At 49.4% G+C, this 27,100-nt stretch overlaps 5 protein-coding genes and 1 non-coding gene across 15 annotated transcripts; 5 read left to right on the top strand and 1 right to left on the bottom strand.

Annotated features, from left to right (window-relative positions):
* Positions 1-173: 173 nt before the first annotated feature.
* On the top strand, positions 174-1,229 carry nog1 (noggin 1). Its single transcript, XM_061303732.1, has one exon. It carries the CDS (start codon positions 313-315, stop codon positions 988-990), a length of 678 nt encoding a protein of 225 aa, XP_061159716.1. The 5' UTR covers positions 174-312; the 3' UTR covers positions 991-1,229.
* Positions 1,230-3,286: 2,057 nt separating this feature from the next.
* LOC133170779 (myosin phosphatase Rho-interacting protein-like) lies at positions 3,287-10,507 on the top strand. The gene is made up of 19 exons (XM_061303917.1): positions 3,287-3,509; positions 4,175-4,252; positions 4,332-4,397; positions 4,712-4,863; positions 4,943-5,027; positions 5,097-5,323; positions 5,399-5,516; positions 5,943-5,999; positions 6,065-6,133; positions 6,210-6,299; positions 6,370-6,473; positions 6,539-7,001; positions 7,076-7,174; positions 7,256-8,956; positions 9,103-9,250; positions 9,348-9,465; positions 9,529-9,688; positions 9,829-9,921; positions 10,091-10,507. The coding sequence occupies exons 1-19, from the start codon at positions 3,396-3,398 to the stop codon at positions 10,202-10,204; spliced, it is 4,056 nt and encodes a 1,351-aa protein (XP_061159901.1). The 5' UTR covers positions 3,287-3,395; the 3' UTR covers positions 10,205-10,507.
* A 179-nt stretch (positions 10,508-10,686) lies between these two features.
* Positions 10,687-14,541, top strand: LOC133170781 (uncharacterized). 3 transcript variants are annotated; one of them, XM_061303919.1, is made up of 8 exons: positions 10,687-10,789; positions 10,919-11,056; positions 11,364-13,159; positions 13,243-13,336; positions 13,418-13,506; positions 13,578-13,703; positions 13,785-13,878; positions 13,961-14,541. In XM_061303919.1, exons 3-6 carry the CDS (start codon positions 11,366-11,368, stop codon positions 13,614-13,616), a joined length of 2,016 nt encoding a protein of 671 aa, XP_061159903.1. In that variant the 5' UTR covers positions 10,687-10,789; positions 10,919-11,056; positions 11,364-11,365; the 3' UTR covers positions 13,617-13,703; positions 13,785-13,878; positions 13,961-14,541. The 3 variants fall into 3 exon arrangements, with proteins under 3 accessions (XP_061159903.1, XP_061159904.1, XP_061159902.1); XM_061303920.1 differs by having other exon boundaries at positions 10,724-11,056; positions 13,785-13,851; XM_061303918.1 differs by having other exon boundaries at positions 10,724-11,056.
* A 233-nt stretch (positions 14,542-14,774) lies between these two features.
* trnag-ccc (transfer RNA glycine (anticodon CCC)) lies at positions 14,775-14,845 on the bottom strand. The gene has a single exon. It is a non-coding gene; the product is annotated as a tRNA-Gly (tRNA).
* Positions 14,846-15,316: 471 nt separating this feature from the next.
* radil2a (Ras association and DIL domains 2a) lies at positions 15,317-23,876 on the top strand. Its single transcript, XM_061303969.1, has 17 exons — positions 15,317-15,770; positions 16,375-16,704; positions 16,776-17,011; positions 17,396-17,739; positions 18,229-18,546; positions 18,609-18,923; positions 19,016-19,053; positions 19,130-19,272; positions 19,344-19,459; positions 20,250-20,469; positions 20,559-20,731; positions 21,313-21,457; positions 21,573-21,733; positions 21,830-22,055; positions 22,874-22,977; positions 23,061-23,200; positions 23,325-23,876. Exons 1-17 carry the CDS (start codon positions 15,649-15,651, stop codon positions 23,428-23,430), a joined length of 3,237 nt encoding a protein of 1,078 aa, XP_061159953.1. The 5' UTR covers positions 15,317-15,648; the 3' UTR covers positions 23,431-23,876.
* A 517-nt stretch (positions 23,877-24,393) lies between these two features.
* On the top strand, positions 24,394-27,097 carry LOC133170583 (GRB2-related adapter protein 2-like). 8 transcript variants are annotated; one of them, XM_061303633.1, is made up of 8 exons: positions 24,408-24,457; positions 24,548-24,666; positions 25,273-25,377; positions 25,462-25,553; positions 25,626-25,745; positions 25,828-26,005; positions 26,080-26,181; positions 26,271-27,097. In XM_061303633.1, the coding sequence occupies exons 3-8, from the start codon at positions 25,300-25,302 to the stop codon at positions 26,430-26,432; spliced, it is 732 nt and encodes a 243-aa protein (XP_061159617.1). In that variant the 5' UTR covers positions 24,408-24,457; positions 24,548-24,666; positions 25,273-25,299; the 3' UTR covers positions 26,433-27,097. The 8 variants fall into 8 exon arrangements, with proteins under 8 accessions (XP_061159610.1, XP_061159611.1, XP_061159612.1 ...); XM_061303634.1 differs by having other exon boundaries at positions 24,409-24,457; positions 25,258-25,377; XM_061303631.1 differs by having other exon boundaries at positions 24,414-24,457; positions 24,548-24,646.
* Positions 27,098-27,100: the final 3 nt, after the last annotated feature.

The raw sequence follows: 27,100 nt of genomic DNA, 5'->3' as shown, positions 1-27,100 counted from the left end.
CTGATTTAGGCAAGTCTGCAAAAGCGACAGGGGGCGTCGAACTTCCATCCCCCCCCCCCCCCCCCCCCCCCCACACACACACACACACATGCACGCCCACCAAGGAGGAGGTGTGGGATTATCCTCCTCCTCCTCCGGCAGACAACAAGCGCGCATTGACCGCGCGGCCATCCAGTGACATCACGTGCGCCTCCCACCATAAAAGGTGTCGAATCGGCGTCAGGACGGACGGACAAGCGCGACGGGCCCGCGAGGAGGCGTCCGCACGCTCAGCATGGACGCCTCTCACCCGTAATTGCGCATCGTGTCGACATGGACGGCAACCTGGCGGCCGTGTGCGTGGTTCTGCTCGTGTCAGTCGGCCTGCTGACGGAGCGCGTCGGTTGTCAGCATTACTTCCTGCTGCGGCCGGTGCCTAGCGACAGTCTCCCGCTCGTGGACTTGCGGGAGGACCCGGACCCCGCGCTGGACCCCCGGGAGCGCGACCTCAACGAGACAGAGCTGCGCGGAATCCTCGGGGACTTTGACAGCCGCTTTCTGGCGCTGTCGCGGCCGCCGCCCCCCGCCTCAGAAGAGGCGCAGGCTAAATCGGCCGAGCTGCCGGAGGTGGATGATGAGATGCGGCAGAGGCTGCCCAAGGAGATCCGCGCGCTGGACTTGGACGCGCAGATGCTGGGGCGGCGGCACAAGGGCGGCAAGAAGCTAAAGCGGCGCTTGCAGCAGTGGCTGTGGGCGTACTCCTTCTGCCCGGTGCTGCACTCCTGGACCGACCTGGGCGCGCGCTTCTGGCCGCGCTATGTGCGGGTGGGGAGCTGTCCGGCCAAGCGTTCGTGCTCGCTGCCGGAGGGGATGACGTGCAAACCTGCCGCGTCCGTGCACCTCACCGTGCTCAGGTGGAGATGCGCGCACAGGAAGGCGGGACTCAAGTGCGCCTGGATCCCTGTGCGCTACCCCGTCATCACCGACTGCAAGTGCGCGTGCGCCACATAAACCGAATATTTGAATGGACGCCACACCATTATTTCCCTTCATGGGGGGGAAAAAGTCATCATGTTTAGCGCAAGGTGACTTGCTGCCATATTATGTGGAACAAGTTTGGTGACCTATATGCACATACCGTGTATCACTCAGCATTATTTGTAACCAGAGTGCGGATGCTCGCCTGGAAATTGTCAGAGGTGCATTGTGGATGACGAGTGTGCATCTTGTAAATTAAGAACTTTTTTTTTGGGGGGGGGGGTGCTATTTATTCTTTATATTCTTTCAATAAAAGAAATGATATGATTTCAAATGTACTCGCCTTCTTCTTTGCCCCATCAGTGATGTCATCAGTGACACGCATCTGAGTTGAGACCGTCTCCCCGTCTTTGTGTACAGTATTTCCATCCTCATTCAGTTTTTCTTAGTGTACTATGTTTTGAGAAAAACAATAATAGAACAAAATACAATCCTCCTTAAAAGAACATCCAAAAACTGTGTAGGGGAGGTTTTTTTTGTTAACTTGGGATCAGTAGAAGAGAGTCTAGTCCTATCTTGTCGGAGTTTGGTGGGTGCGTAGGGGCTTGCAGTCTGGCGCCGTGCCAGCTCGCGGCGCTCTCCCACACGCCGCCTAATTGGAATGTTTTCAAACATCGTCTACGTTCAAACGATGGCGGACATTTTTTGTCTGCCGTAAATTCTAGCGCTTTCGGGCGGCGGGTTCGGATGGCGGGCTATCCTGCCGTTTGATGTCCAGAGCTCGTTAATGGGAACTCGGGCTGGTATGCGAGGTCACGGCCCGCTTTGATGTCAGCCGCCGTTTGTAAAAGATCAGTAAGCGTGGCAACTTTTTACGCCTTCTGCAGGTTGCGAAGGCCGAAAACTGGACGCGCGTTCCAGGAGGAAGCATCTCCAGACATCTGCGGCTCGTCCCTGGCTCAAATTGCGGAAGTGCTACGGTCATCCATGCCTTTTGCAATTTTTAGGGAGTGTTTTCCTATCAGTTGGTGGTGCTAGTGCACCTTTAAGTGTGTTTTAAGACAGAAGAAGAAATCAAAACATTCAGGGCAGTTGTTGAGAAAATGGGAGAATTTTTTCAAAAAGCAGCCTGCGTTGGCGTCATATCAACATGGAGGTGAAAACCTATTTCAGATTTGGGTGTGGGGGGGGGGGGTGCCAAGGAATTCTCGCTCAGCGTGTTTGATCCGACCTTGCCGCCATCAATCAGATGGCGGGCCTGCTCACGCTTTTTCAACTCCAAGAAGCCAAACAACAAGTAGTTTTCAGACATAAATTCGCGTAACCTGACTAAAAAAACAGCCAGTTTAGTCTATATTGTTTTAATAGCAAGGACAAAAAGTGGACTCATTAAGCTTAAAGTTTGAAGGATGGGGAAGCCTCAGACAGATTCCCATCCGAGGTTTTGGAACTGTCAGACTTGAGGACTCCGCAGCCGTGACGGATGTTGAGCGAGATAAGACGGACGAGCGGCTTTGTTGTCCCTTAGCAGAGCTGCTCCTCAATATCAACGCAACTTTGTTGATTTAGAAACCAGCGAGCCCTGATCGGGTTTCCAAACTTTCCCTTTGAAATGGAAGCGCAGGAGACACTCCATCGTCCCCTGAGGTCCTCCAGTGGCCTCCAAAATCCCTGGACAGTCCAAACATGTACATTTAAAAGTCAAAGCAGAGACTATGATAATCAGATTTGCTTCTTTTATATACAAATTATGATTTTCCATCAAAAGCCCTTTCTCAGTCTTGCTTTTGCTGTATTATAGTTTTAGCTGTCACAAAAGCAAAGAATATTGGCGTCAAAGTCAATTTTGTGCTTGTTTCACGTCACAAAATGTTGTTTTTCGACACTTTCTGCTTAGAAACTGGTGACACGTGCTTGATTAGTGATGACTAAAAAACGATATATGAAAATAATGCTATTTTGGGAATTTCAGGTGGTGGTCAAATAGTTGAAAATGTCCCGCAGAGGACAACTGATATCATGTAGTGAACCCGATGTGCTATTTTTCATTTATCGTGTTAAAAAATAATGGCAGCTGTTCAATGAAGCCTTGGCTTTCTAGAGCAACAGCGCCATCAAGTGGCTCCGAAACGCCTCACAGGTTTTCCTGACGTATAGTCTTTGGTGGCAAAATTACTGTTATTATCTATCTCTGTATCTCTGTTAATTTCAATATATTTCTGTTACAAGCAGTCATTCGAGTCCAAGCACTATTTTGTGAGTTTTTAATCGTGTGGTGACGTTACGCTCGTGACGTTACGCTCGTGACGTAGACAGTCCACTAACCTGCGAGTGATAACGAGCGGAGGACACGAGAGACGAACAGAGCGCAAGACAGCGAAGAGAGGAGGGCAGTAGCAACACCCACAACAACAACAACAAAAAAGAAGAAGAAAAAGATGTCGAACGACCCGTGCGAGAAGTTTCAGGCGAACTTTTTCAACAAAAGCAAGTGTCAGAACTGCTTCAAGTCACGCGAGCTGCACCTGCCCGCGCACCCACGAACGGAGCACGTAAGGACAAAACCAAATGTTGTATTTTGAAAGCCTTCAACTCATCGCTTGATGTTCGCTTTATTGAGCTAATGCTGCATCGCTTCCTTCAAGCCGAGTCACGTGATGTCAAAGTTAAAGTTTGCTTTATTGTCAATTACTTCACATGCCAAGACACACAAAGAAATCGAAATTACGTTCCCACTATCCCACGGTGACAAGACCTAGTACACAATATACACACAAGTAAACAACACACAAAAAAAAAACAAGAAGGCACAAACAGTGAATAAATAAGAGTGATGAATAAATAATAAATAAACAAATAACAAAATAAATTAAGAGGAGCAAAAATGGAGCAAGTGTGCATACACTTCTAATATGGAAATCTTCTTCACAGGTGCAACCAAGCACCTCCTAGTTTAACATGGCACAATTAAGCTTCATTGATGTTTTTTCTGAGGTGATAATAGCACCTTGGACTTCTTTTGAGTTTCATATCTCAGAACCGAAACTATTGGATCACGGCTGGTGCTATTCAGAACCATTAGGAAGGATCCTACATAGTACCCAAAAGTAGTTTCCCGATGCAATGGGTGATTCATTTTGCAAAGCGGCCACATTAAACCTGGAGCGCTTGAGCTAAGCTAACATGTTAACTTGCAAAATATTGAATCCCTGTGCAGGCCAAGAGGCTGTATGCTGGCTGGCTGTGTTTGGCACCTGAGGGGGCTGTCTTTGACAAGACTCCGCACAGATCACGGGTAAGGCGGTGCCGTCTTAACACTGTGATGATGAAGATGATTTTCTGACCCACCCCGGAACCTCCTTTTGCTCCAGCAGAAATGGCAGCGTCGTTTCTTCGTCCTGTATGAAGACGGCGTTGTGACCTTCGCACTGGATGAGCTGGTGAGGCGGGCGGGCGGCCATGTTGCTCCAGATGTTTCACAGGGGATTTAGGATTAGTCCCAATGCTAATGCACATGCACCCCCTCCTTCTCCTCCTCCCCGCTTTAACCTTTATAACCCCCTCAAATGTTAATTCAGATATTAAGTCACACAATATTATCTGCTCAACATTTTTTACAAAATGTTTTCATCAGAGATGCAAGTAAACATTTCTAGGTGGTTTTATTTTTGTGTTGATCTGAATCTGTCCTTTTTTTTAATGAATGAAGTGTGAGGTGGATTTTTGACGTCTTAGTTTGTTTTCTGTCCACCAGCCCAGCACCTTACCTCAGGGCACACTAGACATGAATGCATGCACGGCCGTGTTGGATGCTGAAGTGCGCACGGGCCAGAAGAACGCCTTGTGCATCGTCACCGCGCGTCGGCAAGTCTTTGTTCGTGCCGACAACAAGGACACCATCAGCGGGTACGTGTGCGATGACGCTCCGCTCACTTCCTGTCTTCTCCGGCCTTTTTCTGTTCTCATGCTTGGGCTCTCCTGCCAGGTGGCGTGATCAGCTAGCTGCGTTCGTGCAGGCCAACTGCAACAACGTGAAGAAGAAGCGCAAAGTGGACATCATCTGCGTGCAGGTACGAAATGAAAATCCTCAACATGGTCACGTCAGCGTCTTCAACTTAAGCACTCTTCTTCTCTGACAGGCTCCGTCACCGGCCAAGATGGCCGCCCCAGGCCCCACTCTTCAAGCGCTAGTGCTTGCAGATGGCCAACATCAGGAAGACCAACAGGTTGAGAAGATCCCAGTCTGGAATGTCACAGGGGGCCACGCCCTCGCAACAGTTGAAGTCCAAGTCCAAAGTTTGCATCCATGCGGAGATCTGACTGAGCCGGAGACCAAGTCCATCCAAACTTGTGCTAACAACCCAAGGTGACTACCAATCCAGTTCTTGCTCTGAAATCAATCAATCAATCAATCAATGTTGATGCTCGTCACGCTTTGCAGCTGCGACTTTGCAGCGGGGAAGCTCTCGATGAGTGGCGAGGCGTCCGGGCCAGAGCAGGAAGTGAGAATGTACTCGTCCAGGTGTGGCAGGAGTGACGCCCGCACCTCAGAGCGAGAGGTAAACGCTTGCAGATGACTTTAATCAGCCCTTTTTTCAAATAAACATGAATGCTGTCCACAAGTTCTGTAGTGGAAGTCATGTGACCAAACACTGCATCCCCATTGGCTCTGTCGCACACTTGTCAGATGGCAGCTGTTGGCATCTGTACAGCTTCTGGCTGGATGCCACTTTGATCGAGATCGTGTCAGCATTTTCTGGACCGGCTCTGGACAGCTTTTTGGATTACAATCTCCAAAAAGCTTCCAGTGCTCGGTGCAGTGATCCAGTGGCGCAATGTGCCCCCCCCCCCCCCCCCCGTGATGCTCAGTGGTGGGCTAATCCTCACTGCTGAGCACCCTAATGCAAATGCAACCAACTGTTCCACTTGACTTGAAATCACGACAACATTGTAATTGATTTCATCAAATGTGTCTTTTTTTGCAGCCCGATTTGTTAAACTTCAAAAAAGGTTGGCTGGTCAAGCTGGACGACGACGCTCAGGTGAACAAAAATCTTTTCTTGTTCAAGCACTGGAGTGTGTCAACTTTGTATTTGTCGCTCTCTAGTGGAGGAAGTACTGGTTCGTCCTGTCTGCTGACTGCCTCAAGTTTTACAAGGACGCAGCGGCTGAGGAGGTTTGTCGAAACGCAGCTTTTCTGGGTTATTTCGCTTCTCGTTTTTGTGCCGTAACGTTTGCATTCCTGCCGCCAGGCTTCGGAGCAGGAAGGCGAAGTGGACCTGAGCGAGTGCTTCAAAGTGACCGAGCAGCAGGTCCACAAGAACTATGGCCTCCAGATTCACGTAAGACACTTAAATATGTCTTTTCTTCTTCCCAAACGTAAACTTTTACGCTTCTCTCAACATCTTGCAGACTCCGAAAAGAATCTTCACGCTGTCGGCCATGACGGCGGGAATACGTCGGAACTGGATCCAAGCACTCATGAAAAACGTGCACACTGCTCCTGATGTCACCGGGTATCTTGTTTATGACTTTTGTAGGGTGAAACGACTGGTCGCTAATCATGTGACACGTGTTGCAGTTTGTCTAGCTCAGTGGTGGTCCTCAGTCCGAACCCAGAATCTTTGGTCAAACCGGACGTGGCTCCTGATTGGTCGGAGTCAGATTGGCGTTCCAAGCCCCGGAGCGTTTTGGAGCGAAGGCGGGAAGGTCGCTACAAGACTTTTGACTGGACCGACTTTCGGCCTCCCGGGAGATCGACGGATGTCGATCGGTCTCCGGCCCCGCCTCCTCCGCTGTACGGCGAGCTGGAGAAGAAGAAGAGAAGGGAGGCCCGGAGGAGGCGCTACGAGAGCATCCTGGGTTTGCCTCCCGGCCGAGAGGTGATGGGCGATGCGACGGCCGCCGCCGCCAGCCTGAAGGATGAAATGGAGGCTTGCTGGAAGCAGGTGGAGATGAAGAACTCTCTGCGCAATGCCAAGATCCTCCACATCAACGACGACGACAACAACAACGCAGACGCCTCGCCCGATTACAAAAAGGCGGTCAGTATACGACTGGCTAGCATGCTTACTAATTCACGATAACAAAGTAGCTAATTTAGTTTGTATGTTTCAAGTTTGAGGATCTCAAGTGTCAACTGGAATTGTCAGAGCGCAGCCGACTGGAGCTGGAAGCTTGCCTGAGCATGTGGACTTTTTATCACGCCAGGGCAACGGTAAACGCGGACGTTCATCTTCTCGACCAAACATTATGACTGCATCAAGTCACGTTTCCTCCTCTCTTGTCTTTGCCAAAGTCGGAATGTGTTCACACATCCGGAGATGATGTTCACTCTCTGGGTGAAAGTCCGGTGGTTGGAATCCCAGAAAGCAGAATTCCCGAGCGCCGGCATCTTGTCGACGACACGCCCGCAACGTGGCTCGGCGAGAAGGACGAGCATTTGGTTCCCGTCTGGTGCGAGAGCTTGGTCTTCACGGTGTCAGACAGCTCAGACCTTCAGACTGACCCTGAATCTCCAAACGAAGCTCTGGACATGGATTTCACGTGTGACCAAGGTGAGCTTCCCGGCACGGACGGTCCGCCGTGTCCCGACTCCGAAGGTGATTGTCGGTGTATAGTGATGAACGGCGTGGCCGAGGCGGGCGGCGACCAGCCGGAAGCGGGAAAGCTCTTTCAGGAAGTGGAGCTCCTGAGCAGTCAGAAGGAAGCCCTCAACCAGCGCAATCAAGAAATGCTCAACCAGCTGAGCGAGGCCGACCGTGAGATCCAACGTCTCAAGGAAGAGCTCAGTCTCAGGTGTCCTAAAAAGACGGAGGACCTGGAGCGGGAACTTCTGGAGAAGGACCAGCGGCTCATGGAGGCACAGACCCGTATCACCTCCCTGGAGGACAGGCTGGGGGACGCCGAGATACACCTGCGGCAGCGAGAGGAGGACCAGGAGGCTGGCGTGGCTAATGACGGGGTCACAAGCGTGGGAAAGTCCGAGGGCTTCCTAGTGCGATGCTTCCAAGCCACCGAGGCCAAGCTGACGGAGCTTGAGCGGAATCTCCACCAATCGGAGCTCAGCTGCAGGCGGCTCCAGGCCGAGAACCGAGCCCTGAAGGAAGCAGGGAAGCTCCATGGACAAAACAAAGCCGACTTTCCGAGGCCCGCAAACGCCAGAACGCAGCAGATGCTGAAGTGGAGCTTGCTCAGGTGGAAGGTTCTGGACAGGTTCTTGGATGTTGTTGATAGACTGGAGGCGGTGAAGGAGGCAGGGCATCCGTCCGCTTCCTGCCAGCTGCAACTGGAGGAGCTTTGCAGCGAGCTGATGGATGGCGTCAACGACAACGCTTCCCACTCACAGGAACAAGATGAGGAGCTTCTCAGTGACGTGGCACCCCAGAAAAGTCTGAAAAATCAAATATTGATGTTGGGGCGGAACCTTCTCAGGGAAGATGACCGCCCCGCCGTTTTGGATGGGAAAATCAAGGAGAACATTCAGCAAGTTCTAGGTAATGCTCAACGTTCCAACGCATCAGAAAGCGGCGGGACATCGGCGGATGGCGAGCAACCCAACGTGCTGGACAACAGCGGTGTGGAATTTTTGGGGATGATCGTCCAGATCTTCTCGTCCTGGATCAACGTGGTGTCGTCCGACACGCGGGACAAAGTCGGAATGACGGCCGAGCATTTGCGGGCCACCTTCCTCTTCTCCACCGAGGCGGCCTTCTGCTGTCACATGACCAGCAAGTGCGACCGCCTGCTGGAAGAAAATGCCCAACTGCAAAGGCGACTTTCCCACGCTGAGAAGCGAGTTGCTAGCGTCGACACTGGCTGCCAGACGCAACAGGAAGCGCAAGAAGAAGGAGGCCAGGAAGTGGCAAGACACCAGGAGGTGGGTCGAGTGGCTGCGCTGATGGATCGTGTGAGTCATCTAGAGGAGGAGCTGTCAGTCACCAGACAGAAACTGAGCTCAGATCAGAGGCGACATGACGAGGAGGTGCGCAACTTGAAGGTAGGGACCCATAAAACACCTTCAAGGAGCTTCATTGAAGATTCTAAATTGTCTATGTTTACAAAAAATTGTTTGCGTCATTATTGATGTCTGGTACCTTCGGTTGCTTTGGTCTTTATGTATAACTTCAACTTTTTTTTCATCAGGCGGAGTGCGAGCGTGGGTTGGCCGCCATGGAGGCGTGTCACGTGAAGGTGGCCGAGGAGCTGCAGCAGCGACACCTTCAGAAAGTTGACTACCTCCTGGCCGAGAGAGACAGGATGCTGAACGAGGAGGCGGTCGCCACGGCAACCGGTGAGATGCTCCCTCGTGTGCGTGTGTCGGCAATGGGAAGCGGCTGGTCAAAACATGGAAAATGATGAGTCATCAATTTGCTGTTTGTCGGGGTCAGCCATCGAGGCCATCGAGCGCGCTCACTGCATCGAGCTGGACAAAGAAGTGCAGAGGAGATATCAAACGCTCAATGTGACAGGCAATACGCTCATGGAAGAAGTCTACAAGCTCCACAGGTACCTGCCAACAGCAGCTTGTTAGCGTGTTCGGCATCAACCCGTGTGTTTGCATACCCGCAGTGAGGAGCTGGCGTCCTGTCAGCGGGAGCTGGAGGATCTCTCCTATGGGTTCACCCTCAAGTGTGTGGAGATTGGTCACATGACTCAGGAACTGGATGAGCTGAAGAAAACGCTGAGTCAGCAGCAGCAGGAGAAGCAAGACCTGATGGACCAAAACCAGGTACTAAACTGCAAAAACATTGACCTAAAATGATTGGTGGAGAGACAATATTGTCAAATATCTACAGACTTTCATTTTTGGCGGAAGAATTCGGTCTCTACCCCGTGGGAGGAGCATTATTTTGATATGTCGTCTTACAGGAGCTGAGCACTCACCTGGCAGCCGAGGTGAGTCGACTGATTGAACGGGATGTACTTACTGTAAATCAGGACGACAACATTTACAAGATGGAGGTGAGCAGACTAAACGGGAACCATCCTATATACTGAATAAATATAGTTCACAATGCATTACTATACTGTAAAGAAATTTTGAGGGAAAATGTAGGATATCTTGGTCCACTATAAGGGAAAAATTATTATTTGGGGAGAAAGGAATGAGTAAATTAAAGTGTGCTTGCAGCTCCTGCTGCGTGTAAAGGAAAGCGAGCTCCAGAGCATGAGGCGACAGGTCGCCGCCCTGCAGGACAACCTCCTGGCCACACAACAGATCCGAGTTAATTGGAGTGACGAATAACGAACGACACAGGAAGAAGCATGTCGGAAATTCTGCTGAAGCCTCTCATGTAGCATATAAATTATCTCTGTATATCATTTTTCTCTCAGGCAATTCTTGAAAGTTAGTAGTGTTGTTTTGAACGTTTTGGCCGTGGTGTGAATATTTCTCGCTTATTATTATGTCAATTCTGCTTGGAAAAGTCACTTGAACACATAAGGAAATTTCATATTTATTATTTTATTTGAGTCGCATATTTATTTTTTCCTTGTATTTCACTCACAATAAAGACAAAAATAAATAAAACTCAATAAAAAAAAAGCATCCTGGGATGACTGTCAAGGTGGTGTTGTTAAAAAAGCAACTATTTCCACATTAGTATTTTAAAACACAATATCCATTAAATATTTTAGAGTTAGGACAGTAAAACTACATTCTATGGTCAGAGGTTATTTTGAGGTTTATACGCAATCGTCAATCGCCTTGTTTCTTTACTCTTACTCTGGAAACAACACTACGTCTTCCGGTTTTGTTGTATTTGTTTGAATGACGACGTGATGACAGCTTTTGTCCCAACAACAACATCAACATCATCATCTTTAAATAGTGAGTACCCAGTACAACACCGTATTATTCAGATTTGATTAATATTACCCGTTTACCGCATGTCTTGTACGCGGCCTTTCGTTGTGATGACAAAAAAAAAACATTGACGACGTGTACGCAATATGCTAGCTGTCCGGCCAGTTAGCATGCTAAGCAACTAGCATGGTGTGGGCTGGTTGGTGGGCCTGCTGAAGCCGGCGGAAGAGGTTCGTCAGCGTGGAGAGCCTGGCCCGGGACCCGGCCGGAACCTCTGCACCACAACTGCTGGTAAGGAAGTCCACTTCGTCATATGTTCAAAAATAAAATTTTACTTTTTAATGAGGGTTATGTTTAAAGTTACGTCGCTGTTTGGTTTTGACCATTTACATTCTTAGCTCGTACTGTAAATAACATTAACATAGAATTAAAATTGTGTATGAAAACGTATAAAACGAGAAACTAACTAGAGGAAAAAAAGACAATTGCTTGAAGCTGCTCATCAATGTTGCTATTTTGATCAAATAAAATTAGTCTATTGGAGCTGCTATTGTCTGTATGACTACCATATCAAACTGCAATCAAATTCGTGTTTCAGCAATGGAGGCGCTTCCGTCTGAGCCTTCCGTCATGGCCGTCGACTTATCCAAGAGCTTCTCCACACCGTCCCGGACCCGAAACCAGCGCACCCCTGCCTCTGACCTTACCACCAAGCCTGAGTGGTACCACAGATGTCCGACCGGCTCGTGTCTGGATTCCTCATATGGTACCGGAAGCTACGAACGGGAGGACGGTGTGGAGCCTAGCCATGTGAGCGCCGGGCTCCCGCAGGGCGTGTACCGCGATGGCGACCTGTGGTGTCCCGGCTTCTACCAGGCGGGTGCCAGCTGCGAGGACGACAGCGATAGTGGCTCAGACGTCATCGTTCTGCTGGCGGCCTCCAAAGAACCATTGCTCTGCGCCTCCTTCGTGGCGGATGGCGTGCGGCGCATAGTGGAGCCACTGTCGCCCGCCCCATCCTTGCCGGGATGCTGCCAGCAGACACTCAGCTTGCAAAGTAGCGACACCTCGTCATCAGAGGAAGAAGAAGAGGAGGAAATGGAGGAGGAATCTGAAAGCTCAGCGGACATCCCACCGCATCACGCGAGACCTGTCGTCCTACTCGCGGACCTCAGCACCGACTACGCAATCTACGACGGTGCCACGCGCTCCTGCACCGACGTGTTGAGCGACAATAGCGACGCGGTCGAAGTCCCAACCACCCAGAGCACACGGAAGAGGCCGGCATTTCCTCCAAATAAAATTCAGGACAAATCTGCTGCCGTGGGACGGAAGCGCAGTGTCCGAATCAGTGCAAATTCCGTGCAGACGCCCTTGTCGCCCTGGAGCACACGACACCGTCTCGCGAGAAGCGCAAAAAAAGACGCAGTGGGCGTTTACTACGAAAGCTGCAACTCTGACGACGCCACGGGTTACGCACTGGAAAGCGACGACGATGCTCATGGGTGCCACGCCGGCAGAGAGTCAGACAGCTCCTGCCAATCCTGGGGCCTCAACCAATCTCATGAAGATCAACACCTCACCGCCGACAAAGCTGAGGACGCACGAGAAACCGATTATGTTAACGAATCAGGCGGCATCCACCAACGCCGCGTCACCAACAAAGCCAACACGGCTCGCCAAGGTCACACTAGTGAATCGGATGATGCTCTTCAACGCAATTCTGATAACACTCGCCAACGACACGCTGCCAACAAATCAAATAACTCTCAGCGGTGCCGCGCCACCAACAAATCTGGAAAAAGAACTTCAAAGTCGTCGGCGGTGGCTAAAAAATCTGTGAAGAGACAACGGCGCAAACGTAAGGCGTGGTGTCCACCGTCGTCTCTTTTCTCGCCGCCGGAGCCTCAAATCAAATTAAGGTGCACTGCCATGCAAGAAGTGGCCAAGAAGAAGAAGACGTCGGACAACTTTTGCCCGTTTGTGCGAGTGCGGCAGCACGGCAGCTCGCGGCCAAACGACGTGACAGTGGTCAACCAGCAGGACCAGCTGGACGTCTCGCTCCAAAAACAACAAAACGCTGCTCGCTCTTCTGGCGTCATCCCCAAAACATCCTGCTTCCGTCTGGGTCGACTTAAGGACGCTGGCGACGCAACGCCGCTGTGCTGCCTGTGTGGTCGCCAGGCCAACGCCGACGGGCTAGGTGACCTCCACGGGCCGTACTTTCCCGCGTCGGGCCGGCCCGCCGAGTTGCTGGAACGCGGTGACGCCGCCGCCCACCAGCTTGACGAGCGCTGGGTCCATTCAGACTGCAGCGTGTGGAGCGGCCAAGTCTTCCTGGTGCGAGGAAACTTGTACGGCCTACGGGAGGCGGAGCAGCTGGCGAGCCACACGGTGGGTCCAGTCTTCTTTGTCTTTTTTGTCTGCCTGTGATGACGTCATCTTTTGCTAATCAGTACTTCTACTCCCTCTGTCAGATTTGCTGTGGGTGTCATCTGTCAGGCGCTATTATGGGATGTTCGCACAAAGGCTGCACACGATCTTTTCACTACGCCTGCGCTCTACCCTCAGGTACCACTTGAGCGTATGCGTCTGTCTGATGTGTGTGCACGTGTGTATTTTACATGTGAACATGCGCACGTGTGTTTTCAGGTTGCGCGCTGAACGAGGACAACTTGTCACTGCGTTGTTCACAACATGTCATGACCACGTGTCAACAACAACATGACGGACACGCACGGGTGCGTTGATTTGTCTGAGCGTGTGTGTTTGTGCGTGTGTGTTGACATTAGTGTTGCATGTGACGCGTCAGAGGAAAAGTTGGCGAGCGGCGCGGCGTCACATCAGGTGACTGACAGAGGCGACCATTCATATCACTGACACATGATTGACATATGGAATCACATGACTCAACGTCGGCGCTCCGCAGTCATCACGCGTAAGTAATCTGACTACTTCGGTAACTAACACAAAAAAATACAAAGTTTTCAAGTTTGCTTTCTTTTGCAAACATCCTCAGGCGGCAGGGCCTTCTCTGACCACGCCCACTCTCCCGTGACATCATCAAACCCAGCCCGAACATCTGTGTACGTCAGCGCCGATCAAATTTTACGGTACCGTTTGCCCTCCAGTGTAAGTTTTGTGACGGTTGTCACATTTTTGGGTGTGTGCATTTATTCTGCATGTGTTTTTCAGGTGACGCGTTGACGAGCACGACAAAGGTTTCAATACAACAGCAAATTTCAATGCGAGTTACCTTTTTGTATTACTCAACGTTTGTTTGACGCTGATTTGCAAACTTTCTTTACTTTTTTACTTTTATATCAAGTTTTAGAACTCCTCTATTTTCAGATTTTTGTTTTGAAGTTTAACCCATAAAAGCTTGAGCAATATTGATTTTATTACCAAAACCAGATAACAGTGGCGAATTCTCAATCAGTGCAAAAAATGATCTAGAAAAGTTGTTTTCCATCTCTGATTTAAAAAAAAAAAAAATAATCTAATTTATTGACCAGCGCCCTTAATCGTTCATAAGTCCAGTATTATTTTTGTTATAGCTGTTGCTTAGATACGCATCATATAGTCTCGTCACCATCATTTAAAATGACGACATTATGATGTCACATCTGTTGTATATGTTCATTCGAAGATCAAATACAGGAGATTACTTTTGAGTAAAGATTGCGTCCATGTTTATTTTGAATGAACAAGCAGGTCTTGCTCGCTGCATTTTGTTATGATCTCACACACCAATAAATGACATGAGAATGAATGAATCTCAGTGTGTACCGGCTAGTCTTCACTTTTCATCACATCCGACATCTTAAATTTGCAATATTTTATGAACTACATGCATACAAGCAGCACAGATCTTTTTTAACAAGGTGTCAAATATTGTAGTATGGATTCAACCAGATATGTTATAAGTAACTACATAAACAAGAAACTGAGTCACTAAAAGCATGCTATGGACCCCAGTGCAGGTTAAATGTGAAACTGGGCAAAACCGTGCGCCGCCCGGGAATCGAACCCGGGTCGCAAGAATGGGAATCTTGCATGATACCACTACACCAGCGGCGCTGAGACGATCATTTGCGAAAATTAGTCTTAATATAAATGATTGTATCACAGGTAATATATTTACATGTGACATGTTAAGCACGTTGGAAATATATATATATATATATGTATTCACATCCTTTCTTTTCGTAATGTACTAGCGGTATTCCACCTCGCTGACATGTTGTCAATTACAAGAGTTGACCACTAGATGTCACTGCCCACATTTGTTCTCGTCTCTTAACTTGTTGACCACATCTCTACTTTGAACACTCTCAGCAAACGTCTCAAATACTAACCACATTCAGTTTTACAGGTGTCACGACAATAATCATCTAAATTATTGATTAAATAACGTTTTGAGTCATTAACTGGTTTGAAGCTAAGTGAAAAATGCTAATTTGGTTGAAACTTGTCGTCCGGTTGATCGCTGCGTGTGTGCGCGTGCGTCACTTTCTTCCTGCCTCCTTACTTGCGGGCGCGTGCTCGTGATGCTGCGGTGACGTCACAGAGGGGGAGAGACTCCGCTGGGTTGCAGTCGGCACCGGCGGCTGCAGGTTCACAAACTTCAACGCGTGCGTGACGGACGAACGTTCCTTTCCACGCTCCTCTTCCACGAATATCTTTGAGCGCAGGACTTCAATCTGGTGGAATTGTGTTGACTAACGAACGAAGTGACCAACTCACCAAGCTACAAGCCAACTCATGGACGCCAAGTGGAGGGAAAGTTGCAAGGGTGCTTTTGGAGTGTCTCCTCAAACGTGGACGTTATGGTGATGATGCTGGCGGTGAGGATGATGATGTTGGTGTACTGATGTTTGAAGATGATTAGCGAGGAGAGAAGCAGCCACGTCAATAAACAGTCGGCCGTGGTGGGCTTGCTGATCTGCTCTCCCAAGAGGAGACTCGCCCAACTCGGTCGGAAAGCCAGCAATGGATCAACACAGTAAGACCAAACAACTTTACTTTTTCTACCTGCACACTTCTCCAAATAGACACACTACTCCAATTTCTGTCTAAATTTATTTCACTTTACACCGTGTTCTTCATAATGTCACATATAGTTAAAGTATGAATCAGTCACTGAGGCTTTTCATTGGCTTTATTCCCTCGAGCGGGAACAGGATACACGTTGAAGACCGAGCCAACGTCCGTCCTGTCCTTTAATCTGAGATATTGCTTTATTGTTCTCACAAAGATATCACAGACAAGAGAACAACAACTAAACGACTGATTTTACATGATTGATGTGTATGCAATGTATATTTTTATTGATCACTGGCTCAGTTTTGCCCCCCTTATTTATTGGGTTATTTGCTTATTATTTATTCATCACTCATTTTATTTATTTATTATTTATTAGTTATTGTTTGTGCCTTCTTGTTTTTATTTTGTGTCGTCTACTTGTATGTTTATCGTGTACTGTGTCTCGTCACCGTGGGATGGAGGAAACGGAATTTCGGTTTCTTTGTGTGTCTTGACATATGAAAGGATTGACAATAAAGTGACTTTGAACTTGAACTTAAACGCGTTTATGTTGTGCGCTGCAGGTCCCAAGGTTCGACCGGCACCGTCCGCTCTGCTGAGAGTTCGGGCGTCCGGCAGCCGGCCAAGTCCAAAATCCGGCGCCACAATAACAACAACAACAACAAGAAGCGTCTGTCCGGTGTGTTCAACCACAGCCCCAACCTCCGCCGAAGCGACGGAGGCGGCGGCTCGGCCTCGGCGCAGGACGACCCGGCCGAGCTGTCCTGCCAGCTGTCTGTGCCCGGCATCCTCAAGATCTTCGGGAGTGATATTTGCCAGGGCGCCAACTACAAGAGCGTCCTGGCCACCACACAGTCCAGCGCCAAGGAACTTCTCAAAGAAGCTTTGGACAGGTCAGAATCATAAGTGAGATGTCTCCAATCAGATGCTGCTAAGCGAGAAGTCCGAAATTGTCCCTGTTCAGGTACAGTCTGGAGAAAGCGGACGCCGGCGCCTACGTGCTGTGCGACGTGATCGGCCAGACGGGCCCGGGCGGGCATTGGCGGCGAGAATGTTTCCGCGTGGTGGGCGACCACGAGAAGCCGCTGATGCTGCAGTCGCTGTGGAAACCCAAAGAAGGATTCTCGCGACGCTTCGAGATCCAGCTGAGGCTTCGCGTGGAGGAGCAGAGCCTGAAGGAGCGGGACACTGTCACGGCAGGTACATACATCAATAACGAAACTTGCTCAGCAGATGGGCCGCATCCAATATGGCCGACGTGTGTGTGTGTGTGCGCATGTGTTTGGGTCTCAGCGGCCCAGTGGAAGGATTTAGGGGAGACGCACAGTCAGCCTTTTCTGGCTTGATCCTTTGTCCTCCTCCTTATCTGCGCCTCTCATGGAAGGCAGCCACGGGAGACCAAAGCTGTCCTTATCTCTGTTTACAATCCCGCGGCATCCAAAACCACTCAGCGCCACGTGATAACTGCTAGCGCCGTGCTTCCTGCTCGCACAGGAACTTCGAGTCCCGTAAACTGTCTCGTGATGTGCATAACATAAGAAGCATAAGATGAAATAAGTGAACGCTGCCGGTTCTTGTGTCCAGGAATCAATGCTCAAGCCCGCAAGCTTCAGCGGAACCGCTCCAGGGCCACCTCATTGTTGGTGGACAGCAGCTCCGCAGAGGTTCTGGACGGGACTGACTTCTGGAGGAGCCTGAGCGAGATGGACCTGAGCGGCATGGGGAAGGAGGCCCGCGGGGCGCGGCACTCCCGAGACCAGGACCGGGACAAAGATCAGGACGAGGATGAGGACAAGGACGCTCTCAGGTTGCTGGGCACGGAGAAGGAAGAGACGGAGAGCAGCGACGACAACGCCACGCAGTACTCCATCCACCCGCCCTTTGACTTTCCCTACTTCCTGCTCCTGCACGGATACAACCACAGACAGGTGACATGCTACGATGCGTTCAGCCATGGTGGGGTTGGACAAAAATGAATTGATTAGGTTTGATCGTGTGTGCGCATGTGCACAACATTAAAGTTCTCTCGGTGTGCTCAAGAGTGTGACGGACAGGACGGGAAGTCCTTTTGTTGGCACTCGCTGAGCGTTGCTCAACGCCAGGGGAGGACACGCAGGCACAAGGAGATCAGATAAACCTGATTACGAGCAGGTGGGCTATTCCGGGAGGGCCTGAGAGTCGGGGGAGGGGCCGTCCAATCACAGGAAGGCTGGCTTTCAGAAAGCTGAAGCACTTCCTGTTGTCCTCAAGTCTTAACCTTTCACTTTCAAGCAAGTCCTAAAATTGGCCACTTAAGTCCGATTGGAGTTGAGTCATGTGACCAGATGGCAGGGAGGCCGTCTTGACTCTGGGATGTTTTTGGGGATGCCATGATTTTTTTTTGTCTTGCGCCACTTTAAGTTTTTGTTCGTTTGCAGGACTTTGTCATCTACCTGCTCAGCGGGAGCAGCACGGTGTTGGGCCGCTGCGGCGAGCATCACGCCGGCGAGGATGAGGAGCGTCTGAAGGTGGACATCCTGCTCTTCGCCCCCGACGTGCTCCCCCGCCATTGCCGCGTGCGCCGTCTGGACGACGCCACCCTACTCAAGCCGCTCCACGGCGCCCCCGTCACAAAGAATGGGGCACCCCTCAAGGAGGAGGTGGAGCTTCACCCCGGCGACCTGGTGGGCTTGGGGGAGCACTACCTCTTCATGTTCAAGGACCCCACCGGCGCGGCAGCGGGAAACCTGCGCAAGGTTCTGAAAGTGTAACTTCAAAACTTTTTGAGAGTGGGCTGGGTTAACTGTAGTTTCCGCAGACGCCTCCCTGGATGAGCCGCCTGTGTCCCAACTGGGCTTCCGAGCATCATCCCGGCTGTCGGTCGTGTGGCTGGCGTCCCGCTGCTGCCAATTTAGCGGAAGACGGCGGCGCAATGCTAAGCTACAATGCGGAACGGGAGGACGAGGTCCTGCGGATGATCCTGAACATGTGGGAGCCTGGTGATGGGGGGCCCAAGCTGACGGTCGCCTTCCTGCTCAGCCTGTGCCTCCGGCGCTCGGCCAGCGCGCGCGACTTGGACCGCTTCAGGCGGCTCCTGCTCAACGTGGCCGCCCGCGTGCAGAACGCCGTCTGGGTACAAAGCAACTTGTCGTTCAACACCATCTTTTTGGAGACAATCTTTCTCAAACGCAACTCAAGAGTGTAACATGTTTTATCGCGCAACAGGACAAGACCAAGGAGCTCGCGTCGATGCAGTCAGACAGGTGAGCCGACTCAATCCGCACCTGCGTCGGTCCGGAGGATTTCTTTTCTTACGTTCGGTTTGTGCGTTGCGATTAGCGAGCCCCCGCCGCAGACGCAACAACTGATCTTGGGTCTGCGTCCCCTGGCTGCGTGGATGGCAAACACCATTGAGCTTCTGCACTTCATACAGCACCGCGTCCCTCAGCTGATGGTCACCGAGGGTGACCGGCGCTGGCCAGGTGAGCCGTCAACACACACACCCCTCCCCCAGTCCGTTTGTCCATCACTCACACAAGCGTCACACCGACAGGTCTGATGGACGAGGAAGAGGTTGCGTCCACTCGTGCTGCCTGCGAGGAAGCCATGACGGTGCTGGAAGAGGTCATCATGTTCACCTTCCAGCAGTCTGTCTACTATCTCACCAAGGTTTCTCACACACACACACACACACACACACACACACACACACACACACACACGTTTACAATCTCCCCCACATACACATACTCTCACTCACTCAGATTCGCATTCTCTCCCTCGCACACACAAACACACACACAGAATGTATTTGGGAAAGAGCACTGTGTCAACACGCGGGAAGCGCACACAATGGAAAGATCAGCTGGCCTTATCTGCAGCCCTCAGTGGGCAAAGCCTAGCAGATAGCGCAACACACACTCAAAACACTTTCACACACATGAATAATCCTCCTCTCACACACAGAGTGTTTCCAGAGAGGAAGTGAGCATGTTTGGGTGTACGGAAGGGAGGAAGGTGGGTTTGATTTCCTGAAAAACGTGTGGGAATACTTGAGAAGATTTACAATGTGGCCTTCACAAGAAGGTCATCATCACAAGCTCAAACAAAATCGGATTTAGAAAGGGAGCGAAAGGTCGCGTCAGTGATGCGTAAGCACGATTTCCTACACTGTGCGCTGGCGACCAAGCAGCTGATTGTGAGTCAGCCGTCTTTTTCTGCGGAGGTGATGTCACGCGTGTGCGCAACAATGAGAAAAATGCCGAGGAATCCGTGTCAACCTTGCGCGCATTTCATTCTTCTCGCAAGTCCAAAGGAAGCAGCGAGGTGGGGCTGGATGAGTCTCATTGGTCTGGAATGAATGATTCAAAGCTTTGTTGTGTGTGTGTGTGGGGGTGGGGGGTGGATGATGACCCAGTCCCAACTCCTAAGAAGTTCTCCCCTTTCTGGTTTTGGTTAGAGCATGTACTCGGCGCTGCCAGCCGTGCTGGACGGCAATCCGTTCTCGGAGAGCGGGCATCTGCGCGTGCCAGACGGCCTGAGCGGCATTCTGGAGGTGCTGAAGGAAGCGCTGCAGCTCTTCACCTCCTTCCAGGTGCACGCCGACATCTGCCTGCAGTTGTGCGCGTACCTCTTCTTCTTCATCAACGCCTCGCTCTTCAACGCGCTCATGGAGAGAGGTGAGAGCCGGCCGCTAAGCTAACCGTGCTAACCTTCGGGAAAGAGCGGCTCGGATGTACTCGCGTGGGACTTTTTGCCCCCCCCACAGGCTCGGCAGCGGGTTTCTACCAGTGGTCACGAGGGGTCCAGATGCGGGCCAACCTGGACCTGCTGATGGACTGGCTGCAGAGCATCAGCTTGGCCGACGTGGCCGCCGACTTCTTCCAGAAACTCTCGGCCGCCGTCAACCTGCTGGCCACGCCCAAAGAAACGCTCCTTCAGGTCGGGCCTCATTTCACGCATGAACTTTTTTGGTTGAGCACTTTTAAGTACGACCGCAGCATGAGTCAGGATGAGGTCGCTAGCAGTGGTCACTAGGAGCGTTTTAATCGACCCCTCCCATGTCCCCCCTCTCCCTCGGCCCCTTCCACCCCTGCAAGTGCAGCCATGTGGATGTTTGGAGCTATTCTGGGAGGCGGCCCAGCCGCAACGCGCATAATCAATGGCCACATGTTCCAACGTTAGTGTGTGCGCGCGTCTGCTTGTGAATGTGTGGCTGAGGTTTCTAAAAGTGCTCTTGTGAGGTTTCCTTGAGTGGACCACGTTGGTGAGCTTGCTCAACATTTTGTGGCCTTCAAGCCTAACGTGCAGAATTCATTCACTTTGTTTGTCAACAGCACAGTAACGCCAATGTAAACAACAAATTAAATATTTTGTCATGGAGGAAATACATTTTGAGTGCCAGATAAAAAAAAATATTCAGACAGAGAAAATTTTGTAATTTCTTAAATATGTCATGACCACCGTTGAAGTGCTTTGGGAAGCTTGTAGCCAAAAAGATGATGACTTTGTTGCTCGTGCAGGCGTCGTGGACTTCGTTGAGGTCCGAGTTTTCTGCCTTGAACGCGGCGCAGCTACAGCACATGCTGAGCCAGTACAACACGGGCAAGAACCGACCCGCTGGTTGGACTCCTGGCCCGGAACACGCCGAAGACGCCTGCAGGACGGGTCGGTCCCTATTTAAATACCTGCAACATAGTTTAGAAAAAAAAATGTTTCAGTTCAGAGATAATTTGTGTGTAAACCTGTGTGTGTGTGTGTGTGCGTGCGTGTGTGTGTGCAGCGGACATTTTGGAAAGCTTCGACCAGCACCCGCCGCTCATCCTGCCAAGCAGGAGTTTCTTTTTGGAAGAAGCCCACCTGGACCCTGCCCTCCTGGAGCAGCTGGCCCGCTTGCAGCAGGTCATCGACGAGACCTCCCCCAGGGAAGGGGAAGGGCAGGAGGTAACAAGTTGACTTCATTTTCCATATGGAAATTTCTTTGGGTCTTCTTCACACTTCACTTTACATCCTTTTGCTTGTGGTGGACATTGTCCTCAGATCTCCTCAGCATCGTCCGCAACCACCTCGTGTGAGACCTTGCATCCCCCTTGCCCGCTGCCGGAGCCCGCCGACGACCCCGACGTCACCGAGCGGGTCGTGACCCGAAAGGTGAAGGAGCCGGGCAGCACTGGCAAGCTGGACGCTCGCAACCTGTGTGCTCCTCCGGACCCGTCCTGCCTCCTCACGCCTCCCGACACGCCGCAAGCAAACCAGCTTGCAGACGGTAACAAGCGCAATCCAGCACACCATTTCACACGCACACAAAAATCACTTAAGTGCTTTAACGGTTCATCTTGCTAATGTGAACCCCCGCGCGCACACACATGCCCCCCCTCGATCCCCCCTGCAGTGCTGCTTTAAGCTTGAGGATTGACTTGATCTGAAGCAGATGTCTTAACTCTCATTGGCTCATTTCTTACTCTGCAATTAACTTTGGCACGGTATTATTTTCCATTTCCGAGTCATTAAAAAGATAACCTCATCAACGTAGATGATTTTTTTTTAACACTTTATTCATCCCGCAACTTGCATAACTTAACCGATTCACGATTTGGTTCAGAAATGAAAACCGGCGTTTGTTGCCGAACGTGCCGGCGTGCTTTGCGGGCCTGGCTGAACGTTATTTGGAAAGTTTGCTAATCCTATAATCGGCGCCAAGAATTGCAGCGAGGCGCTGAGGTCAGGACAGAAAAGAACGACGGCGGTGACGGCGGCCACCCGTCAGGACAATTTACAGTCCACTTGCTGCCTGGAATCTTAATCGGACGCGTGCGCCTTTGTTTGCGCCACCTACACTCACTGTGTGTGTGTGGGGGGGTGCATGTGTATTCATTGTGCCGGGAAAAGCACTGCAGGGGGGTGCAGTGGGAATACTACTGTTGGCTTTGACTCAGCTCGCTTTAAGTTCCAAGCACACATAATGACAAAAAAAGATTGCAGAAGTCAAAGTTTGTAAGTAGCATTGTCAGCAAAATCTTAGTGATCTTTAGCGCTTAGCAGTATCACACTATTAGTCCAATTACATTTTTTGTTTCTGCGCAGAGGGTGAGCGCGTTGTGGAAAAGGACGATGACGACGACGATGTGTTCACGGTGGAGATCCATCGCGGTCCTCACGGTCTGGGCTTGGCCCTGGTGGACGGCATGGTACCGCTGCCTTCAAGCCGACTATTTACTTTACTTTGACGGGAAAACTCCTCACGCTATTTTTCTTGGTTTTGTGTGAGCAGAAGACACCACTGAGGATGAGCGGAATTTACGTCAAGTCGCTCGTTCCCAACTCGCCCGCCGCTTTGTGCCTCCGCCTCAAGACAGGAGATCGAATCCTCGCCGTCAACGGCGTCAGCTTGGTCGGAATGGACTACAGTGTGTAAGTGCAAGTGTGTGCGTGGAAACATCTGGAATGTGAGAGCGGGAAAGATACGGCCCCAAAATAAAATCTCGCAAACGAATTGAGCCCGTGAATATGCAGGTGTGGACTTTCTGTTCCCCAGTGGGCGTGAAGTGATTCGCTCTTCGGGAGACTCGTTGAGACTGCTGGTGGCTAACATGGACCCCGACAAAAACGCCAACAAAAGCTCAGAGACGACCAAATGCTGAACAGGAAGTCAAGAATGTTTCCTGCTTCCTGTCCGGAAGTCTCTCCACTCACTGCAAAACCTTTTATTGTTGTTGTACTTTCTCAATGTTTTTACTCATTTGTATTTATAAAAATGCTATTTTCTCATATTTGTACAGTTAACGTAATCACAATAAATCCATATCATTGTGGGGTGTGCTGGCATAGGCACGCTCGCAATGTGACAGGAAAGCAGCAGGGTGTGTCTGCACCACTTTTTTTTCCAGTTTTATTTTTGAAAATGACTGTGACCACAACTGCGTCCTGATGACTTCCTGCACAAATCCAAAGAAAACACCCAAAAGAGTGATTGGCTGCCCCCTGGCGGCTGCGTCCAGTTCAGCATGTATCTCAAAGCACTTTACAAAGGCAGCACAATTTGTGTTTGACGTCACCGCGCAGTCACAATAAAAGAATATGACATTCATATTTCTGTCTGGTGAGTAGATTTTAGCAGGTATGCCTCGAAGTTCATTGGATTGGGGTTCAATTATGGGCCCTGGCCTTCCTTTGTCAAGCAGATCAATGTTTTCTAAAATCCTAGCCAGGTTTTTAAAAGCTCAGCTTTAAAGAAAATAGAAAAAAATGCCCCGTGAGCCTATGTTTGGCAATATACCCATATGTTTGTATAATCTATACAGAGATTACGTAATAACTAGATATTTAACGAATGGAAAAATAGGTTTAAATTAACCACTTAAAAAAAAAAACGTTTCCATGAACCTTTTTCGGTTGGAAAACATCTAAATTAATGCATTAAATGTTTCCTTTAACAAGTTTATTATAACTTTTTTAAAGAATTAGCTAGTCGTTCATTGAACAAGATAAGATCTAAAAACACATTTGCATAATTTTCAGCGGAAACCCGTCAATAATATTCGAAGTATTCTCATGTTGAAAAATTAACCCCGCCGGAAACGCTACATGATGAGTTTTGTTTTGAAAAGAGGAAGTGGCCAAACAGTCTAAAAAGCAGGTGTACGCGCGCGTGTTCATGTAAGAACAAAAGTGCGTTCAAATGAACCAACCATCGTTAAATTCCGAATATTATATCGCTTTTTTTTGGTTAATGACCGTATTTGACTTTTAATTTTTTAGCTCTCTTCGTGGCAACCCTACTGCACGTGACGCGGAAGGAAAAAGAAAATAACGGTTTGCTTCTTACCTTTATTTTCCATGGGATAAACTTCACACAAGGTAAAACAAAGCAACTCAAGGTAAAAACGTTCAGAATTTATTGCGTCCTAAAACGTGTACTTTAATCACTCAGATGAAATGTAAAAAAAAATAAAACAACGATCATGTCGGTTAATGACATTAACTTAATTTGATACTTTACTTTCGCTTTTACTCTTAAGCAATACTTTATTCAGTTATTGAGTACGTTATTAGTTGTTAATTTCCACTTTCACTTGTTGATGATTATTCCCATCCTCCATGAAATCATTATTGAACCGATCATTTCTATAGTTTGATCAGCTTTTTCCTCATTTTTTATTACTTTCAACTTTTCTACGTTCAACTTGTTCCCGCCATTGGTGAAATTTTCTGCAAAAATTTCAGTTACAGCTGTAGAAGGTGCTGTTGTCCATCACGTGACATTTAAACCGTTGCCTTCTATTTAACTAATAAATAAAATTAGTGATAAATTATATGCTAAACTCGTTCGAACAAGATTCACAATGTGAAAGACGCCAAAGTGCATCAAACTTTCCATGTTGACGGTATTTGTCTATATTCTAGTTGAATAAAATGGTGATATGTTTTGTTTTATTATTTATTCATTTATTTGTTTATTTTTTAATAAGATCAAATCTACCCAGGTTGTTTTACTTGCGGAACTTGCCAACATGGAGGCGAGAGGAAAGTACGACTTCATGGCAAGAGCGGCTGGTGAGCTGAACTTTAAGAAGAATGACGTGGTGAAGGTTCGGAAAGAAGCTCGTCGGAATGTCACCCCGTCATTTCCCAAAATGTTTTCATGACAAAAAAGTCTCTCTGTCTCATATTAGATTTTAAGCACGTACGACAAGTGGTACAAAGCCGAGATGAACGGCCACGAAGGCCTCGTCCCCAGGAACTACGTGGACCTGACCATACCTGGGTAATCCCCGCCCACACTTGATGTCATCCTCGACCTTCTTGTTGTGTGGTGCTGACGCGTGCATGTTCGCAGATGGTTCCAGGAGAACGCCACTCGCGGCATGGCTGAGCAAATCCTCAGCGCCAAACCCGTCGGTGACTTTGTCATCCGAGGATGTCAAAGTTCACCCGGAAACTTCTCCATCTCCGTCAAGTCGGTTGCAAACTCCACCACAAGCATTTTATCTTGAGAGATTTGCAGATTTCTCAAAAGTAGCAAAATACCTGGGCCGCAGGCACGAGTGCAACGTGCAACACTTCAAGGTCATCCGCGACGAGCGAGGTCACTACATCCTGTGGGCCGAGAAGTTCACGTCGCTCAACAAGCTGGTGAACTACTACAAGACCACCTCCATCTCCAAAACCAGCAACATCTTCCTCAACGACGACGTCACAACGTCCAGCGCCCAATCGGTAAATACTTCAAATAGACAGATCTTGTTAATTTGACAAATCTCAGAGAAGAATGTTGCTCGCATATTTTGCAGCCTAGGGGGCGTGGCCCGGAGGAGCACATTGAAAGCATCGTCCAATCAGAAAGAAGACCGATCACTGCTGCTCGAGCTCCTGACAGCGCCAGCCTTCACCAGGTCTGACCAACACACCATTCGCTGTATTTTAAAACGCTCTTCTGTTAGCATAGCAAGATGCTAAACGGGTGCGTGTTTTCCAACAAAAGGTTTTGGCTTTGTACGACTTCAACGCCGAAGAAGACGACGAGTTGAGCTTCTGCGCCGGTGACATCATCAACATCACCGACACCTCTAACTGCGCCTGGTGGACGGGAAGGTGCGGCGACAGGAAAGGACTCTTTCCAGCAAACTACACCAAACCAATTTGATGCAGTAGAAGACGAAGGGAGAGGAGCCAAGTCAGTCTCAGTTCATTCGGTACAGAGGAGATGTTTCAAAATGAAGGTCCAACATTTTGTATCTATTTTCGTCATTGTGGGTAGCCAGGACGTTGGCTGGGCCGTTCTTTTGAGACCATTTGTCAGAACTGTTGAGAAATTTGTCAGTCGTGTAGTTTGGATTTGGGGTGATAAAATGTTTTTCTTGATTTTCTTCAGATTTAATGTGATGTGTCTCAGGGATCTGAATTGATTAGGATTTAGTCCATCCGATTCCTTTTTGATTCTCACGGGGTGAGGAAATGAAATAATACAAAACGCCTTTTTTTGCTTTAACGCTTGAATAGGTTCAACTTTGGACGCAGCTTATCAGTGCAGCTCTATTTCTTTTCTTTTTTTTCGGGGAGTGGGGTAAAGAGACAAAGCGATTGCACCGCTCCTCCACTTTCATCAAACAGGAAGTGGTTTGTTTGCTTGACTCCTTGCTGCTGCAGCATGTGGTCAGGTGACCTTCATCATCTTCATCTTCTCACTTAATGTGAAGATGTTGATTTATGATGAATCGTTTGAAAATAATTTGCAAACAAACAAGAAATATGTACTGCTGATGTCACGCTGTTGTTTTTGCAAAAAGAAGTAAAGTTATTTCAACACTTTTG

The sequence above is a fragment of the Syngnathus typhle genome, linkage group LG17, assembly GCF_033458585.1.
Source record: "Syngnathus typhle isolate RoL2023-S1 ecotype Sweden linkage group LG17, RoL_Styp_1.0, whole genome shotgun sequence".
NCBI lineage: Eukaryota > Metazoa > Chordata > Actinopteri > Syngnathiformes > Syngnathidae > Syngnathus > Syngnathus typhle.
Note: the sequence above shows the minus strand (reverse complement) of the source record. Positions and strands in the feature narration are given on the sequence as shown.